Below are 18,701 nucleotides of genomic sequence, written 5' to 3' on the forward strand. Positions count from 1 at the left end.
CTCAGAGCAGGAAGGAAGCAGTGTGGAGCAGAGGCGCTCTATTTATTTGGCTGGCAGGGCTTGGAAACCCCATAATCAAAGGTAAAAGAGTTGCTGAAGTTCTGGAGGAGGCCCAAGCCCAAAGTGGGAGGGTCTAGGTCCCCAAAGCCCCACCATGGCTACAGATCCAAATGCTGCAATTTGACACTGGGGAAAATATCAGAAAGGAGACCTCAGGAGAGAGGTAGGGACAGTTCACCTCAAGGGTCCTTTGTTTGATAGTGAATCAGTGCAGATATATGCAGCCATGATATCAACTGATAGAAGCTGGGCAGAGGGCCCCATACCAGAAGAAAAGAGAATGGAAAATAATTTTGTGTTTTTCATTAAGGAACTGTGTTGTATGGTCTTAAGGATTAGACTCAGGGCTCCCTAGCCGCTACCGCCTCCTTTTAAGCAGGCGGTAATTTTTCGGATAGCACGCGCTAATCTTGTGCGTGCGCTAAAAATGCTAGCACACCTTAGTAAAAGGAGCCCTCAGTTGAAGAGCAAGAATGAGCACAACAGAAGGCCAGGAATAGGCCCTGTAGGAAGCCAGCTAAAGGAAATTCAGTGGTTAGCTCAGGCTGAAAGACATAACGAAAACTTTGAGGATAAGTACTAAACGTTGTATATGGTGTTCAGCATTCACAGCTTAGTAGAATTTTTCTTTTAGGGATAATAATTTTTTATGAACTTTAGCATAGTGGTTTTGGTGTTTCCTTTGAGTTAAATGAAGCAGAAAACCCATAGTAGGTTAGTTTCTGGCCATGGACTGAACTCCCAAGAGGCTTGTGCATTTCTCAAAATTCAAAAAAGAGGGTCTGAGGCGGTTCCTAACCATTATAATCTACATGTGTAAATACCGCTATTCCCATATGCGGAATCTTCTAATAAAAGGGCCACAATAACATAGTAAGTGATGACATATAAAGACCAAAGAAGTCCATCCAGTGAAGTGATTAGGGGTCGTTGGTAATATAACTACTGTGTTTCCCTGAAAATAAGGCCTACCCCGAAAATAAGCCCTAGTTAAGATCCATGACTAAGGTGACCATACGTCCCGTTTTCAATGGGACCATCCTGTTATTGGACCGACCATCCCGTTGTCCTGACCCACCACTTCGGGACGTAGAAATGTCCTGTTTTCAGGAACAGCATCCTGAAACTGTGCGCAGGGACAACGGACCAGCAATCGCTAAAGCCTGCCTCCCTTCAGCGACGATTCAACACCCCCCCCCTGGTCCGCCGCAGCTGCTGCTTCTTGCCGCCCAGAAGCCTTCTTCCCGATGTCAATTCTGATGTCAGAGAGGAAGTTCCAGGCCAGCCAGGCAGTGATGTCCTCCCCATCTATCATTACCATCAGGAATAATACCAAAACAAAAGATATACCCCCCTCCCGCTCCCACCCCTTCTGGATGTGTGGGTGCAATACAATGGAAAATAAAAATAAAGGGCAACTATAATAAATCTACAATCTATGTTTTTTTAAAATTCTATGGTTACCATTATGAATTAATAAGATATTATGTGTACATGAAAAATGAATGGAAGAAATTGGGGGCGGGATTGGGGTGGAGCTTGGGTGGGATGGGGTGGGGCTAGGGCGGGATTGGGGGTTGGACTGGCAATTAATAGATGTCCCGTTTTGATGAAAAAAATAAATGGACACTTTATCCATGACACTAGTACTGTCAATCATCTTTCCCTTCCTTTCCTCCACCCCACCTCCAAAAACAGTGGCAGGGGCCTGACTACCTGCTCAGAGAGCTGGAAGGCATGGCTCGGGCGAGGATGAATGCTGTGGAGAGCCTGGCTGCAGACAAGGCCAAGTATGTAAAGAGCCAGAGGCCGATAGTGACCGCCGCAAGCCCCAGCTCGACATCAGAAAGCAGCGGCAGCAGTAGCAGCGAGGGCTACTCAGGCAGCCACGGTAGCCCCCGACTCGCTGGTCATGTACTGGCTGTGGGCGGCGGAGACCCCTCTGTGGACAGCGGGCTCCAGTGATCCAAGGCCTGGTACGCAAGAACTTTGCTGCTGTGGCTGAGCATGTGGCCCTGCGAAGGCGCAACGTCAGCATGGCCAATTCTGAGGGCGGCTTAAGCCAAAGCAGCTACGATGAGAATGGCCTGCATGAAGAGGAACTCAGCGAGCAGCTGGACATTGGTAGTCGAGCATAAGGCTTTGGAGATATGTCATGCTCACAGAGGGAGGGTTGGTGAGGTTCCGCTGCTACTACTACCCGTGTTTCCCTGAAAATAAGCCCTAGTGTGTTTTGGGGAGCACAAATTAATATAAGACTGTCTTATTTTCGGGGAAACACGGGTATTATATAGTTGCATTTTAAAATCTGTTTAGTTTCACAGTTGTAAGTTCTGGATGTGTGTGCCATGAAATGAAGGGGTGCTGAAAAGTTCTTAGCCCAACCAACCAATTTCCTAAATTCTGAGTGTTGTTTTGCCATGGTAGCTGAAATGAGTGTTATTTTATTTCATTAAGTGCCAATTTACAGAAACGAAATTCTATGTTTTGACATTGTTTCAGATCATTGATTGAACCATATCCACTTCATTCTCTTCTTGGTTAGGCTGAGAGCTTGTACATGAGTCAGAAATAAAGGGTTAATACATTTTGTAGAATCATTTTTGATAGACAACTGGAATTTATTGTAAATCAATTTTTCTTTTTAGGGAAGGGGGTTAGACCATATAAAAGAGGTAATCATCATGAAACAAATGCAACAAAACACACAAGAAGACACAAAATAAACCAAAACGTAAAATAAATAGTTTACATAGAACAATTAAAAAATTATAGCATCCATATGCAATACTGATGTTTTTATTAGGTTTCTTTGTGGTCTGAATCTTTACAAGGAAATAAGTCGTATCAGTAAATAACAGCACTTAACAGTGCCAGTGCCAGTGCATCAAATATTTTTCAAGCCCACATGAAGTAGCATGAAAATATGATACACCATGTTGCTACAGATCACAGTAATGGACAGCTGTTGATTTTGTAGGAAATAATAGTAACCATGTCACTGTGAGAAAATGACCATGCTCCTGAGATGATCGGAAATTAATGTTCTTTCTTTTAATTACTGATCACAGTCCACTACAATTATTTCTGCTAATAAACAATGCATGGCTTACTTGTTTTGAGTAGACATTCATTTTTTCCAGCCTCCCAACTTCAGGTTAGCTAGGTCATGGAATCTCAATCTACAAAGATCAGAAAAAAAGCCAAGAGGAAATAAGGTGATACCTTTTTTATTGGACTAACTCGACGCATTTTATGATGAACTTTCAAAGGTAACCCTTCTCCTTCAGATCAGAAAAAAGCCTTTCTCTATATTACCTCATTCTACAAAATAACACAGAACTACCGTATTTTCACGCAGATAACGCGCACCCGTGTATAACGCACACACGGGTATAGCGCGCAGAAACCACGATTTTATGTATAAAAACTTTTGTATACCGCGCTCACGCGTATAACGTGTGAGGGGTATGCGCGGTAGGTAAAAACGCGTATAACGCGCGCGTTATATGCGTGAAAATACGGTACTAATGTTTTGCATGCTATTTGACTCACTAAAGGATTATTTTGCAGTATTGCAGAACACAGTTTTCTCAGCAGTGACACGCCTTATCAAACAACACAGCCTATAGACCAGGCAAAATTGTTGAGAATATATATTTCTTGCCACCATCTTAGGGACCCCTGATAAAGATGCGTTGATCGAAATTGGTTGGCACTTCAATGGCTTCCTGTCTTCTGGAGAATTCAATTTAAATGTGCTTGTGTGATATTTAAAATTCTGTTTGGGATTTTTTTTTTCCTCTTTAGTTCCTGTCATTTTCAATTCTTGCACACCATCTAGCTCCAGAAGTATTCAGAAATACAAACTTGGCTTTCTACTGTAAAGAGAATCAAAACTATATCCAATTTTGGGTCGAACTTTTGCCTTCGCATTTGCAAACATTTTGAATGAGCTTCTATCTGAGATTAGATTACTCTCTCAATTACCAATCTTTCGGAAAATGTTAAAAACTCATTCATTTCAGAAATATTTAACAGATTCATCAGCTCCAAATTAATGCTTTGAGTAGAGATTATCTTCTATTTTCTACTTGATTTAAGGAAATCTTGTCAACCGAGTCGAGCCCTTTCTGAGGGATGAATCGGTATATAAAACTAAAGATTGGATTGGCTTGGACCATGTCGGGTCCCTTTACCTACATTGCCTGCATCTTGTACAGTGTTCTGAAACAGTGTGAAAACATAAAATTTCATTTCTGCAAATTGGCACTTAAGATAACATTCTTTTCAGCTACAGTGGCAAAATAACGCTCAGATTCAGAATTTAGGACATTACTAAGGCTGAGAACTTTTCAGCATCCCCTCATAAGAAATGCTGTATTGGGTCAGACTAAAGATCCATCAAGCCCAGCATCTGGACAGGTACCTTGCAGAATACCAAAGCATAGCTCTAATCTTTTCTGCTCATATCCGGGGATATGCACTGGTTTTTCCAAGTCTGCCTGATTCATAATGGTTTATGGATTTTTCCTCCAGGAACTAGTTTAAATCTTTTCTAGACTCAACTGTACTATCTTTCTTTTACCGCCTCTTTTGACAGTAGATTCCACAGTTTCAGTATGTGCAGAATGAAAACATATTCTTCAGTTTGTTATAATGTTCCAGCTTGGATCAGTCTTTTTATAGGGCAGCCGTAACGTTCTACTCAACAGACAATGGGGCTCATTTCGCTATGTAATAAATTTTTGCTCCTGGGTAGTAAGTGTAATTTCCTGAACGCTCATACCTATAATGCCAAATTTTATAAATGATGTCTCAATTGTAGGCGGCAGTAGTCATCCTACCACGTCTAACCAGTCAATTGGGATGCACGTTAAAAAAAAAAACCAACCCAAAAAAACTCCCGCAAGGCAGGCCACTTACACTGTAAGGATTGATAGTGGCCCCACAATGTTAGGTTGTAGGAGTTACGTGAGAGGCGCCCTTACATACACCAGGTCCCAGGTTCAGTTCCCTCACAGAAGATTCACCAGGAGTAGAATCAAATAAGAAACACAGCCAGAGGTGATTGCATAAAGAATATATTATAGAAATAGGCTTACAGAAAAGTAGGATTCATAAAAGTTACAATTACAATTACAGAGACTGCTTCTGTGTTCTTGTGAATGAGAGAGAACAGAGAGAGAGAGAGAGAGAGAGAGAGAGAAAGGGGGATGGGGTGATGGTCTAAATTGCGGGTTCCAGAGATCGGCCAGAGAGAGAGAGAGAAAAAAAGATGTATGTGTTGCAGAGAGGAGGCTTTTATAGTTTGGAATCTTATTTTGAATATAGAAAACTATTGAGCTTCAATAGAAGTTAAACCTCCCCCTCCTTAGTAAACTTGTGCTAGACAGAATAAGAATAGGCTGCAGTCATATGTGATTTCCAGTATGTCTCTGACAATAGTTTCTGATTAACTTTAGTTATCTGTGCACCTGGACCCATTGTCCTAAGCACCCTCTTAATCAGACATTAACACATTAACACCTTTTAGCTATGAAACCGTCTGCCTGCACTCAGGGTCTATCTGCATTCACATGCCAGAGTCAGATTGATATAATTTCCCATAGGCCTTTGTTGACATTAGTTATGCCAACTGAAAATGCTGATTGCTAGCAATAGCTATGCTGTCATCAGCGTCTGTTGCGGTTGAGGGAGATGCATAGCGACACTTAAGCTTGCCCAAGGCTGGGTGTTGGCGTGGTTTCACTTGAAAGTGGCCTTTGGCGAGCTTAAGCGGCCCTAGACTTCTCCCCAGAGTTGCATTAGGCACCTGAAATGTAGGCCAATGAAAAGTTGGTGTACATTTCAAATAGACGCGACCGCTATGCTGATCATGGCAAAGAAATCTCTGCTGTGATCAGCTGAGTGGCCATGGCAGGGAACTTGCCCCCCCCTTCACGCAAAGTCAGCTGGCAGGAGGGATGCCCACTTCCTCCTGCTGCCACTCCCAAACACCCCAACACTGTCTGCGGAAAGAGGAATGCCCACTCCCTCATACCGCCGACCCCGTCAATCCCCCGAACCCCTGACACTCCCAACACCCCCACATTCAGTTGGCAGGAGGGATGCACACTCCTTCCTGCTGCCAGCATGGTCGATCTCCTGAACCCTGGACACTCCCCAACACCCACCCACCATTCTCTGACATTTGCCAACACCCACCCAATACTCCCCTACACTCACCTGACATTCCCCACCTGGGCCAACCGGAGTCTTAGGTCGCCTTCTCAGTGCATTCTGGTATGCACTTTGTTTGGCCAGATACCAAACAAAAAAGTGTTGCAAACACCTGCACTTAAATTTAGGCATGGTTGCTCTGATTCTACAATTACACACGTAACTTAAAGGAATGCCCCCAATCTGCCTATGACCCGCCCAGTTCTGTGCTCCCCTTTTTGACTCACATGTATAATTTAGGTGCGGATGCCATGCCTCAATTTATGCTCATAACTTAGATAGCATAAAGAAATAAAACAAGAAACAAAAGAGATAAGGTGATACCTTTTTTATTGGACTACCTTAATGCATTTTATGATGAGCTTTTGAAGGTAACTCTTCTTCAGAAAAAAAAGCAAATGCTGACAAATGTCAGTATATATAAGGAAAACATGAAAGCATTTCAAGGATAGGAAGAGTGTGCTAATTGGAATGTGTTACGTTATCATCCATTTTCTAGAGGTAAAGGTTTACACCAAAGACTTAGGACATCTCAATTTAAGACGATTCGCAGTAGTGACAGTACTGCCAGGGGAGGGCATTTTTGCTGTGGCAAGTGTAAAATGTGTGAATATAGTGTCCCCTTGAGGGACATGGATCTTCCTGAGTGGGTAAAGTGTGTGTGTGTGTGGGGGGGGGGGGGGGAGGGGCACACACCACGAGACCAATACCTACCCGCATAGGAGAACATGTCAGAATTCGCACCCAGGTTTTAGAAGCTCCATTGGTACAGCACTGGCTTCAATGCAATCGTCCAGTGTCACATCTACAGTACTCAGTTTTGGCGGTTCCGTGCCTCCCCCGGGGGGATAATTTGGCAGGTGTGTTATGGAATAGGGAACAAAAGTGGATCTTTAAGTTAAATACCTTATCCCCAGCTGGCCTGAACAACGAGATCGAGTGGCAAGCCTTTTTGACATCTTAACTCATTGCCCTTTTTCTCTCTGTGCTCAGTGTTTGTTTTTTTTTGACAAGAGTGGGTTATACTTTTAATGCTTTTTGCCCAGCGTTTTTTGTCCAGCATTGCTATCCTTACTTGTAGAGCACGTTTTTCTTAATGTCATATGCCATGGCGTTGTGCACGTTTTTGGCGCAAAGCTCCTCTCCTTAAATTTTCAGTTGGCGTCTCTTCGCCGTTGTGAGCAGATGAGTGGAATTTTTTCCTTAAAACTTTTTGAGCTCCTAAGGTACCTTTCCGGTCTTGCTATAAGTGGTTTAGTACGAGTTTGTATTTTTGAGTGCTATTTGCGGTTTACGTATGATAGTTTCTTTATAATTAATTATAATTTGGTTTGTGTTTCAGAGACTGACACCCAAAGAAAGACTTGTGTCTTTTGAAATTCCTGTTTGGCGTCCTGAAGAAATAATGAAACGTAACACGTCGAGGCCAAAGAACACTATACGTGACGTTTATTTTTTTGATGCCTTGCACAGTAGTGACTTACCGTCTATCTGAAGGTATAGCAATGATCGGGTGGTGAGGTTTTGGGGGGAACTTGTTCCCCTTTTCCCTCCATGTCTCTGAGCACAACCTTCTTATTACATAAATTATATAAAAATAAGTTTGATTCACTTTTTGACCTCAATATAAAAACTTTTTTTTATGAAAGTGTGTTGTGCATTATATTTTGTTTGACTCTTTCACGTTTTCCTTTTTGGATTGTTTTTCCTCCGTGTTTTGTTTCTGACTTAGTATTGTATAATCAGCAGTTGTCCGGTGGAGCTGCTTGTGCTGGGATATTTGAGCTTTGTATTGTATAACAGCAGTTCTATATGGAACTGCCCTTATACAACCTGCCCTGCATCATCCTAGTGCCTAATGATTTTGGCACTGCTTCTTGAATTTCCTCTTATATGTGTATAGTGCTTGCTCTTGGTGACCTTTGACAATGGAAATAAAAGGAAAACAAATACGAAATATTTTTGGATGCCCATCTCTAGAGAATACCTGCATAACCCTTATTATCTATGCACTTGCGGTTACACCAACCATAGACCTAGCATAATTGTGATCAAGAAAATGGAGCAGCGATGGATGCAACTCACAGTAAACTGAAAATTACATAGGCAATCGAATCCAATCTAATCTTGGATGTTATAACCCACTTGATCCTTGAAATGTTCCAAAGTGAATAACAGTTTCTGAATGAGATATTAATAAAATAGGAATGTGATCAGTTGTCTACCAAAAGAAAGATAAGAAGGTTGTCAATACCTGGGAAAAGAGTATTCCAAATGTTAGCAGATGTAAAAGAAAATTAATTTTCTAGAAACTGCTTGATATATAGATGGAGGTTGAGTTCAACCGAGGAGAGGCAGACCTGTAAAGAAAACCAAATTATCTGGGGATAGATGGTTCTCACTTCAATAGGTAAGCAATGAAGTTGAATCAGAAGTGGAATAGCCTAGTTGTATCTTTTCAATTTAAAAATCATACAGGCAAGCAGTATTTTTTTTTTAATCAGTTGATACAAAATGTAATTGAAATACAGCAATATAAAGAAGTACACTAAATCCAATTGAGTACAAAACATCAGCTAATATAGCAAAGGCACTTACTACAAAAATAGGATCAAAGCAATTGTAGCGGCTTCATTAAAAAAAAAAAAAACAATAAAAAAACAAACACCCAACCTTGATGAGATTGTTGATCTGAAGTTTCTTAGTTAAAGAGGTAAGTGCACTCCTGTGTAGGCTCCCTCACATTTATGCATCATGCCACTTAAACACACCCTTTACAGAATAGGCTTAAGCACTCTGCCTGCACTTTCACAAATGCACATTTACACAATATATGTCAGGGGTGTCAAAGTCCCCACTCCAGGGCCTCAATCCAGTTTGGGTTTTCAGTATTTCCCCAATGAATATGCATGACATCTATTAGCATACAATGAAAGCAGTGCATGCAAATTGATCTCAAGCACATTCATTGGGGAAATCCTGAAAACCTGACTGGATTGGGCCCTCGAGAAGGGACTTTGATACCCCTGATATACGTTGAAGTAGTGTCTAATTTTGGGAACAAGGTAAAACCAGAATTGCAAGGAGTGGGTAAGTGCGGGTGCCCAGTTATAGAATAGCCCTTTTGGTACTTTCATTTCTAGCACCCTAGGCAGCTGGTTGAGGGAGGGGAAGAGAAGATGTAGTAGTACCCCCAACCCACTGGGAAGCTAAAGGAGGGAGGGGGGGGGGGCAAGGGAACCCGGAAAAAAAGTGTCTGTCTTTATGCAAGACGGAAAGTGGTGTTTGGGCAAAAGGGTCTCGAGCGAGGCTGAAGGCGCCCTAGGCTGCCAGCAACGCTCCTCACAGCGGATAAAGCGGGCGGACAGTGGGAAGGGGGGAGAAAGGGAGAGACACGGCGCGGGCGCGAGCCCAGCCCCGGCGCCTCTCGCGCGCGTCTCCCGTCCCTCACTTACCCACAGAGCAACCAGCTCGGCACGGCGCGCGCCTCCTCCCCCCCCCCCCACACCTGTCCCCTCCCCCTTTTCCTTCGCTCTCGCAGCGGGAAGCTCTGTCCAGCGCCGAGCGTCTCCTTTCGCGTCTTCTTCACGTTGCATCTCTTGCTGGCGGGGCATTCCCATAATAAATATCATAAAATTCCACCCCCCCCCCAAAAAAAAATAAAACAACCCACCTCGGGGAAAGATGAGTGCCCGTGGAGGAAGCGGATCGCACACCGCTTGGGATTGAAGAAGTGAGTATTGGCCGCGAGCTCAAAGGAATCTTTTTTTTTTTTTTTCCCCCCCCCCGGTTTATGAATTCTGCGCGGCATGCAGCCATGGTGTAAACGTTAAACGTTCCGTTTCTGCGTTATTCATCCCCACCTTTACCACTGTGTACCGTCTTTTTTTTTTTTTTTTTTTAAGCCCCCCTGACTTCCGGAGATACTGGGCGTACTGATTTGTTTGCATTCCCCCCCCCCCCCCCGCCCAGGAGATGCATGTTCGGGGCATAAGGTCGAGCCAGAGGTAGCCTTGACCTCCCAGCTCAAATGGCAAAAGGATTGGAAGGGAGGACTCGGCTTGCAAAGAGTTTACTTTGTTCGTCGGGCATCTTCGGGAGCCGGCGTCTGTTCAGTTTCCCGTTGGTGGGGCGGACGGGAGCAGGCTGGCCTCGGATCGCACAGCGGTGAGCTTGATGTGAAGAGCGTCCCTCGGGGGATGGGAAGAGATCGGACGCCGCCTTTGTTCGGGGCAGATGGCGCTGAGCGGGCGATGCACAGAGGTCTCGGACGAGCGCCTCTTTCCAGGCTGGGGAAGGATGGGAGTTAGGGAAATGGAGAGCTTTGACTGAAGTCATCGAGGGCCGCAATCCAGTCGGGTTTTCAGGATTTCCCCAATGACTATGCATGAGATCTATTTGCATGCACTGCTTCCATTGTATGCTAATAGATCTCATGCATATTCATTGGGGAAATCCTGAAAACCCGACTGGATTGCGGCCCTCAAGGAGGGACTTTGAGACCCCTGACTTATGGGATGCTTGACTGGTCTGGGTCATAGAAAAAAAAACAAAACCTGCCAAAATGTCACCTTTCCCTGCTGATGTATTGCTTCCCCAGGAATGCTTAAAAAAAACACCAAATATACTTCTATTAATTATTTCTAGAGCTGCTTCCAGACATACCCAGCGCTGAACAGAGTCACGAAGGCGTCCCTGCTCGGAAGAGCTTACAATCTAGACCAGGGGTGTCAAAGTCCCTCCTCGAGGGCCGCAATCCAGTCGGGTTTTCAGGATTTCCCCAATGAATATGCATGACATCTATTAGCATACAATGGAAGCAGTGCATGCAAATAGATCTCATGGATAGTCATTGGGGGAATCCTGAAAACCCCACTGGATTTTGACACCCCTGATCTAGATAGACCCCCTGAATTGTTAGGGGGAATGGTTAATCTGCTGGCTAGGGTGATGAACTGAAGGCTTTATCATACCACAGCACAAACTTATTACTACAGTTTTAGCCTATCCGTAATTTTTGAGACAGGTGAAGTTTAATAAAAGGAGAGATTTCAGATTTTGTTTTTAAATCCATTGTGATTGAGTAGGACTAGTAGACAATAGAGAATGACACGGCGACAAAATTTGTCACCGTTCCTGTCCCCGCGGATAACCGCGGGAAACCATCTTCATGTCATTCTTTAAGGAGAGAGGAAAGAATCAGAGCTTTGCTGTGAAGAATGCTGGTGTAGAAGGACTGAGGTTGAGATAGACACTACAGAATGACAGTCTCTGGTATCCAGAGCAGAGATTGTGATGTCATAATGCCTCATTCCACCAGTGCCTAAGAGCCAATCACATCAGTGATGTCACAATGGCTTCATTATCCTTGGCTCGCATAAGAATCAGAGTATGAATGGCCACAACCACTGACCCACAAGCTTTGCTTTGAACAATGCTGGTGTAGAAGGACCGAGGTTGAAATGGACACTAGAAAATGGCATGGGATTATTTCCCGCGGATATCCGCGGGGACGGGGACGGTGATGAATTTTGTCACCGTGTCATTCTCTAGTAGACAACACAGCTTCATGGCTTAAAAGGCAGCTGTGAAACCTGCCTTGTTAAGTTTCTGCCACATCGCCATCACTGTGTGGGATCCTGACTAAGGCAAGTCGGAATAAGTTGCCTGGGCTCAGCTATTGTTTTTATTATTATGTGGGTCCTTATGATAGAGGTTTGTAAGTGCTGTGAAAAAAAAAGCAATAGCTAAAACATGCACATGTTTATCTGTGCAACCTTCTTATTTATAATTCCTGTGCATATGCATTTATTGATTTTATATGTATCTAATGTTGCTGAATCTGCATGCAAGGCAGTAAGTTCATTGTTGTATGGGGGATCACTTTCCTCTTCTGGGCTCCCTCTCCCCTTTACTTCACCACTGACTTTCTCTCCTTAGGACTGTTACGGATGTGGAATAGTGTTCTAGTTATTTGCCTGAACATTTAATTTTTTAAAAACATTTTTGGTAGTTTTGATATTAAATTTGTATTTGTATGTATTTTATTCAGTTCGTGTACTGCTTTTAGTGTAAATCACTTTGATGCAATGTGTGCTGTTAAAAGTCTGTACTTGTATACAGGATAAAAGAAATGTAATTTGTTTGCTCAGCAGTCTGTTGATACTTATTGGGGCTTCCAGCTCAGTTTGAACTTGCCCGGGTGAGGTCTAGGACTCTGCGAGCCTTCCTGCCCAGCCACCCTTTTCTTTTCTGTTTGTCTCTTCTCCATTTGTAATAACTTAATTACAGCAACAGCTCTTTAAGAGGCAGCCACAGAGTATGATTTCTATGGAAGCCAGTGACATAAATTCTACCCAGCTAACCCATGTTGTTCAGGGGAGGGGAGGGGGGGACAGGAAAGGAAGTGCCAAGCAGCACACTTAGAGCTGCTCCTTTAACTTTTGAGATAGATCTCCCCTAGTCAAAGCAACCTCTTGGTGTTGTACCTGGGAATCCTTAATTTGAACTTCAGTCACAGTGCCCTCCAATGGCAAATGGAAGCAAGTGGCAAAACTCCTCTTTTGAGAAAACCAGGGAAAACATTTTAAACTGCAGTAATTAGTTTATGCTGCCAGTTAACTTTCACAGAAAGGACCCTTTACAGCATTTAGTTCAAACAGAATTACAGAAGTCAGATTTATCATTAACCCAATTTCAATAAAAATGTCATTTGCTTCCTTTGTCCATTGGAGGGTAGCCCCATATATGTGCAATCCTAGGATATGAAATCTACCTTCACAGCACTGAAAACTATGGTCTGCCCGATGTCCTAGAATTATGTTCTTAGTTTATAACATTTTATTGAAGGAATCAAACAAGTGTACATAAATATAATACATAATATTCTCATAACAATTAAATTCACAAAACTAATTTCATACATATTTCTATTATTCCTCCAAAATGTATTTCAATATTATCCACCTCCAACCTCTATACATTCCCCAATCCCATTCTCCCTTTTCCAGTCCCCTCCTCCCCTTCTCCCATAAACTAATCCACCCTCCTTGGATGAAAGTTGACAAAAATAAAGAATAATAAAAATAAAGAACTGGAATGCAATTTAAATAACAATAGCTTCAATGTAAATCATTGAGAATTAAACTTCTTGCTCTAGGTGAAAGATTTTGAAAATACAGATCCCAAATTTCCATAAAAAGATGAGTTTTCCTAGACGAACGCCTAACCTCCCAAGTCTCAAACAACAGTAAACGATGAAACTGGTTCCTCCAATGCCACAAACTAGGAGGTCCTTTCAAAAACCAAAATTGCATAATATATTTATGTCCAATCATACATGCCTTCTGAAATATAAGACACTTCTTTTTACTCAAAACCCCACATTATTTGCAAGCACTGCTTTCATTGTATGCTAATAGATCTCATGCATATTCATTGGGGGAAATCCTGAAAACCCGACTGGATTGCGGCCCTCAAGGAGGAACTTTGACACCCCTGGCCTAGAGAGTACCGATTGAAGCAGTGGCGCTGTGTGGACTTCAAATGCAGCCAAGTGGACGGTTTCTTACTAGTTTGAAGTGTTTGGGCTGAACATTACAAGATTTGGACGTGGTCTTGCATGCTTGTGCCATGAATTTTTTTGAAATCGGGAAGTTTCCTCTCTGACTGCCATTGTGCCCCATGATATTTTATATACTGTTTCACTGAGTTTTCAAGAACTATTGGATGATTTCGATGGGACCATTGATTTTGGAAAAGTGAAGTTTATTTTATCAATGAAGCTGAACTGAGATTTGTTGTGTTTTTCTTTAAATTTCAAATAATGTTTACAAAGAAACATGAAAGGATATGGAAACATAACAAATCATTTTACATAATTATTATCATTACAAAATCAGAAATTCCATCTAGCCCTCATTAAAAGAAGAGGTGCACTATTTAATAACAGAAATCTATTTCAAAGGAAAATTAAAGGAAGAAAACATCTTCCTTCTATATAAGCATCTTTTTCAAATCAGGCTCCTCAATTTGAAAATAGCTCAACCAACAAAATATATAATCCCCCATTATTTTTGATCAAGAAATTGTATTAACTGAACCGGATCCCAAAAAATATAATCTATTCTTTGAAAAGTCACCAAACACTTGCAAGGAAACTTCAGAATAAAATGTGGCACCCAGTTTGAACTGAGGTTTTTTTTCTCCACTTTTCAAATGTATTTCAGTGCCAACTTTGGGTATATTTGTTTTGGAAGGCTTTGCAGTGTAGAAGGGGTATCCTGTGGTTGAATGTAAGATGTGTGTGTGTTTGAATGTGTAATTGAAATCACCCATTATTATACTGTTGCCCAATTCTCCAGCTTTCCTAATCTCTGAAAACACTTCTTCATCTGTCTGCTCATTTTGTCTCTTGGGAAGGTAGTATACCCCTACCTTTATATTCAATCCCTTCACATATGGAATTTCTATCCATATGGATTCCACACTGCTATCGTATGTCATGCAGAATGTTTATTTTATTTGATTAAATTTCCTCTTTAACATATAGCACAACTCCCCCTCCAATCTGATCTACTCTATCCTTGCGACATAATTTATACCCAGGTAATACAGTGTCCCATTGATTATCCTCATTCTACCAGGTCTCTGAGATGCCTATTATATATATCTACCTCATCATTCAATACTATATATCCTAGCTCTCCTATTTTAATTTTTAGGCTTCTATTTCAAAACTGGATTACTGTAACCCATTATTAAAGGGTGTCATAGAAACATAGAAAACATAGACGGCAGATAAGGGCCCACGGCCCATCTAGTCTGCCCACCTTAATGTCCCTTCCCTTACCTTTGCCCTGTGAATAGATCCCATGTGCCGATCCCATTTGGCCTTAAAATCAGGCACGCTGCTGGCCTCAATCACCTGTAGTGGAAGACTATTCCAGCGATCAACCACTCTTTCAGTGAAAAAGAATTTCCTGGTGTCACCTCGTAGTTTCCCGCCCCTGATTTTCAACGGATGCCCTCTTGTTGTCATGGGACCCTTGAAAAAGAAGATATCTTCCTCCGCCTCGATGCGGCCCGTAAGATACTTGAACGTCTCTATCATGTCCCCCCTCTCTCTGCGCTCCTCGAGCGAGTATAGCTGTAATTTGTCAAGCCGTTTTTCGTATGGTAGATCCTTGAGTCCCGAGACCATCCGGGTGGCCATTCTTTGCACCGACTCCAGTCTCAGCACATCCTTGCGATAATGCGGCCTCCAGAATTGCACACAGTATTCCAGGTGGGGCCTCACCATGGATCTATACAATGGCATAATGACTTCCACCTTACGACTGACGAAACCCCTTCGTATGCAGCCCATGATTTGTCTTGCCTTGGACGAAGCCTGCTCCACTTGATTGGCAGACTTCATGTCCTCACTGACGATTACCCCCAAGTCTCGTTCTGCTACCGTTTTTGCTAGGATCTCGCCATTAAGGGTATAAGACTTGCATGGATTCTGGCTGCCCAGGTGCATAACTTTGCATTTTTTGGCATTGAAGTTGAGTTGCCATGTCCTAGACCATCGCTCCAGTAGGAGTAGGTCGTGCATCATGTTGTCGGGCACTGAATCTTCGTCTGTTGTGCATTTGCCCACTACATTACTCAGTTTGGCGTCATCGGCGAATAATGTTATTTTACCTCGAAGCCCTTCTGCCAAGTCTCTTATAAAGATGTTGAATAGGATTGGGCCCAAGACTGAGCCCTGTGGTACTCCACTAATCACCTCTGTCATTTCGGAGGGGGTGCCGTTCACCACCACCCTTTGGAGCCTACCTCCAAGCCAGCTCCCAACCCATTTCGTCAATGTGTTACCTAATCCTATAGAACTCATCTTGCTCAGTAACCTGCGGTGTGGTACGCTATCAAATGCTTTGCTAAAGTCCAGGTACACGATGTCCAGGGACTCCCCAATATCCAGCTTCCCCGTTACCCAGTCAAAGAAGCTGATCAGGTTGGATTGGCAGGATCTCCCCTTAGTAAATCCATGTTGTCGGGGATCCCGTAGATCCTCCTCATCCAGGATCTTATCTAATTGGTGTCACTCAAAAACAATTAAGAAGACTACAATTAATCAACAATACCACAATAAAAATCGTAACAAACTTAAAAAAAAAATATGATAATGTAATGCCGCTCCTGAAAAATGCACACTGGCTGCCAATACCTTATCGTATCTCCTACAAAATTGCTCTATTACCATTCAAGATCCGTCAGACAAACCTTCCTACGTTCCTAGATAGACTGTTGATACCACATACACTTTCCAGATCCCTACATTTGACCGATCATTAGGCTTGCAGATAGCTGGATGCAACAAACACGGCTTTCCCTTTCTCTTCACCATACAGTTCTTATCGACGGTATAGAATGCTGGTCAGAGCGACTTCTCACCAGACGGCTGCCACCGCCATCTTGCCGAACAGGCTGGCCTCTCTCTAAAATTATTGTAGTTCTACCCCTTCTCCTCTAGTTTCTGTGTGTTTGTCTTTAGAATTTGTCGTTGTCAGTATAATTATGAGTTTTTGTTACCCCTTATTTTTAATATATGTAATTTGCTTTGAAATATTATTATAAGCATTTGCATCAAATGTTAAATAAACTTGAAACTTCAAATTGTATTTTTTCCTTGTAACTACAGACTTCTGAGAAGACAGGGGAAATTTGAATCTTTTACTCTGCCTTCCTCTTAAACCCTCCTGGCTTTCTTTCACTATTATTGAAACCTCTCTACTGGGACTCCCTAAATATCCTGTTTCAACAGTATCCTTCAAGGATACCTCACACCAAACCATCTGCTCCTGGGCGACTGTCGGCTTTCCTTCACATTTGTTTAAAAGCTGCTCTATCTCCTTTTTAAACGTTAGCACCAGCAGCCTGGTTCCGTCCTAGTTAAGGTGGGCTATATCCTTTCAGAACAAGCTCCCCCTTTCCCAGAAGGCTGCCCAGTTCCTAACAAATCTAAATCCCTCATCCCTGCACCATCGTCTCTGCCTGCCTCTTGGGTATTGTGCGTGGAACTGGGAGAATTTCTGAAAATGCTACCCTGGAGGATCTGAATTTCAGCTTTCTATCTAAGAGCCTAAATTTGGCTTCCAGAACCTCGTCCCACATTTTCCTATGTCATTGGTACCTATGTCTACCAAGACAGCTGGCTCCTCTCCAGCACTATCTAAAATCCTAAGTGATGCGTGAAGTCTGCCACCTTTGCACCAGGCAGGCAAGTGACCAGGCGATCCTCACACCCACCAGCCATCCAGCTATCTGCAAGCCTAATGATCGAATCACCAACTACAACAGCTGTTCTAACCCTTCCCTCCTGGGCAGAAGCCCCTGGAGACACATCCTCAGTGGACAGGTCCTGGCTACAGGATTATTTCTTACTTCACCGGGGTGATGCTCTCCTTCTAAGAGACCTCTTTCATCCAAGGCAACACTGGGCCTACCAGACTGGAGGTGGAACTTCTCTACAACATCCCTTCAGGTCTCCATATGTAATTTTCTGTTTCCCTCAGCTCCTCCAAATCTGCTACTCTAGCGTCAAAGGAATGTACTTGTTCCCTGAAAGCTAGGAGCTCTTTGCAGTGAACACACACAGATAACTTCTTGCCACCGGGAGAAAATCATACATGTGACACTAGATAGCACCCCTCTTGTTGCTGGACTACTGTCTGCATCTTATTATTATTATTATTTTTTTGTAAATCTTTATTCATTTTTATACGTACAATAAGTGTGATAATACATAAACACATTTGCACATAAATCTTATCTCCCTCCCTTCCCACCCCTTCATAATAAGTAATTAAATTACTTTATATAAGATCTTATACTTAAAATCCCCCCTCCCTGAAAAATGACCTTTAAGAATTAAGGGAAAAGTAACAACTAATCATTACAAAATTTTGTTAATGGCTCCCACACATCTTGAAATTTCCTAATATATCCTCGCTGTGTTACTATTACTCTTTCCATTTTATACATATGACATAATGAATTCCACCAAAAATTATAATTTAGGCTACTCCAGTTCTTCCAGTTATAAGTAATTTGTTGAATGGCAACCCCAGTCATTATGAGTAATAGCTTGTTATTATTTGATGATATCTGACTCTGCTCTCATTGACATACCAAATAATACAGTATCATTTGCCACTGGATTTTCTAATAAACAATTAATTTGGTCCCAAATTGATTTCCAAAAAGTCATAATAAATGGACAATAGAATAATAAATGATCTAAAGTCACTGCTTCGAGATGACAGTGCCAACATTTATTAGACTTAGAGCTATCCAATTTTTGTAACCAAACAGGGGTCCATAATGCTCTATGTAACAGAAAAAAACATGTTTGTCTCATAGATGCTGACACT

At 42.4% G+C, this 18,701-nt stretch overlaps 1 protein-coding gene across 5 annotated transcripts in view; it reads left to right on the forward strand.

The window, feature by feature from the left end:
- Positions 1–7,408: 7,408 nt before the first annotated feature.
- KCNK2 (potassium two pore domain channel subfamily K member 2) overlaps positions 7,409–18,701 on the forward strand; it is a 149,757-nt gene continuing 138,464 nt past the window's right edge. For 3 of the 5 annotated variants that reach the window (XM_033935610.1, XM_033935613.1, XM_033935611.1), the window contains exons 1-2: positions 7,409–7,508; positions 7,625–7,779. In XM_033935610.1, the coding sequence (XP_033791501.1) occupies positions 7,743–7,779 (37 nt within the window). In that variant the 5' untranslated portion in view covers positions 7,409–7,508; positions 7,625–7,742. Of the gene's footprint in view, positions 7,509–7,624; positions 7,780–9,238; positions 9,348–9,793; positions 10,016–18,701 lie in introns of those variants that run through there. The other 2 variants (XM_033935614.1, XM_033935612.1) reach the window with 2 other exon arrangements.

The sequence above is a fragment of the Geotrypetes seraphini genome, chromosome 3 (genome assembly GCF_902459505.1).
Source record: "Geotrypetes seraphini chromosome 3, aGeoSer1.1, whole genome shotgun sequence".
NCBI classification, from domain to species: Eukaryota; Metazoa; Chordata; class Amphibia; order Gymnophiona; family Dermophiidae; genus Geotrypetes; species Geotrypetes seraphini.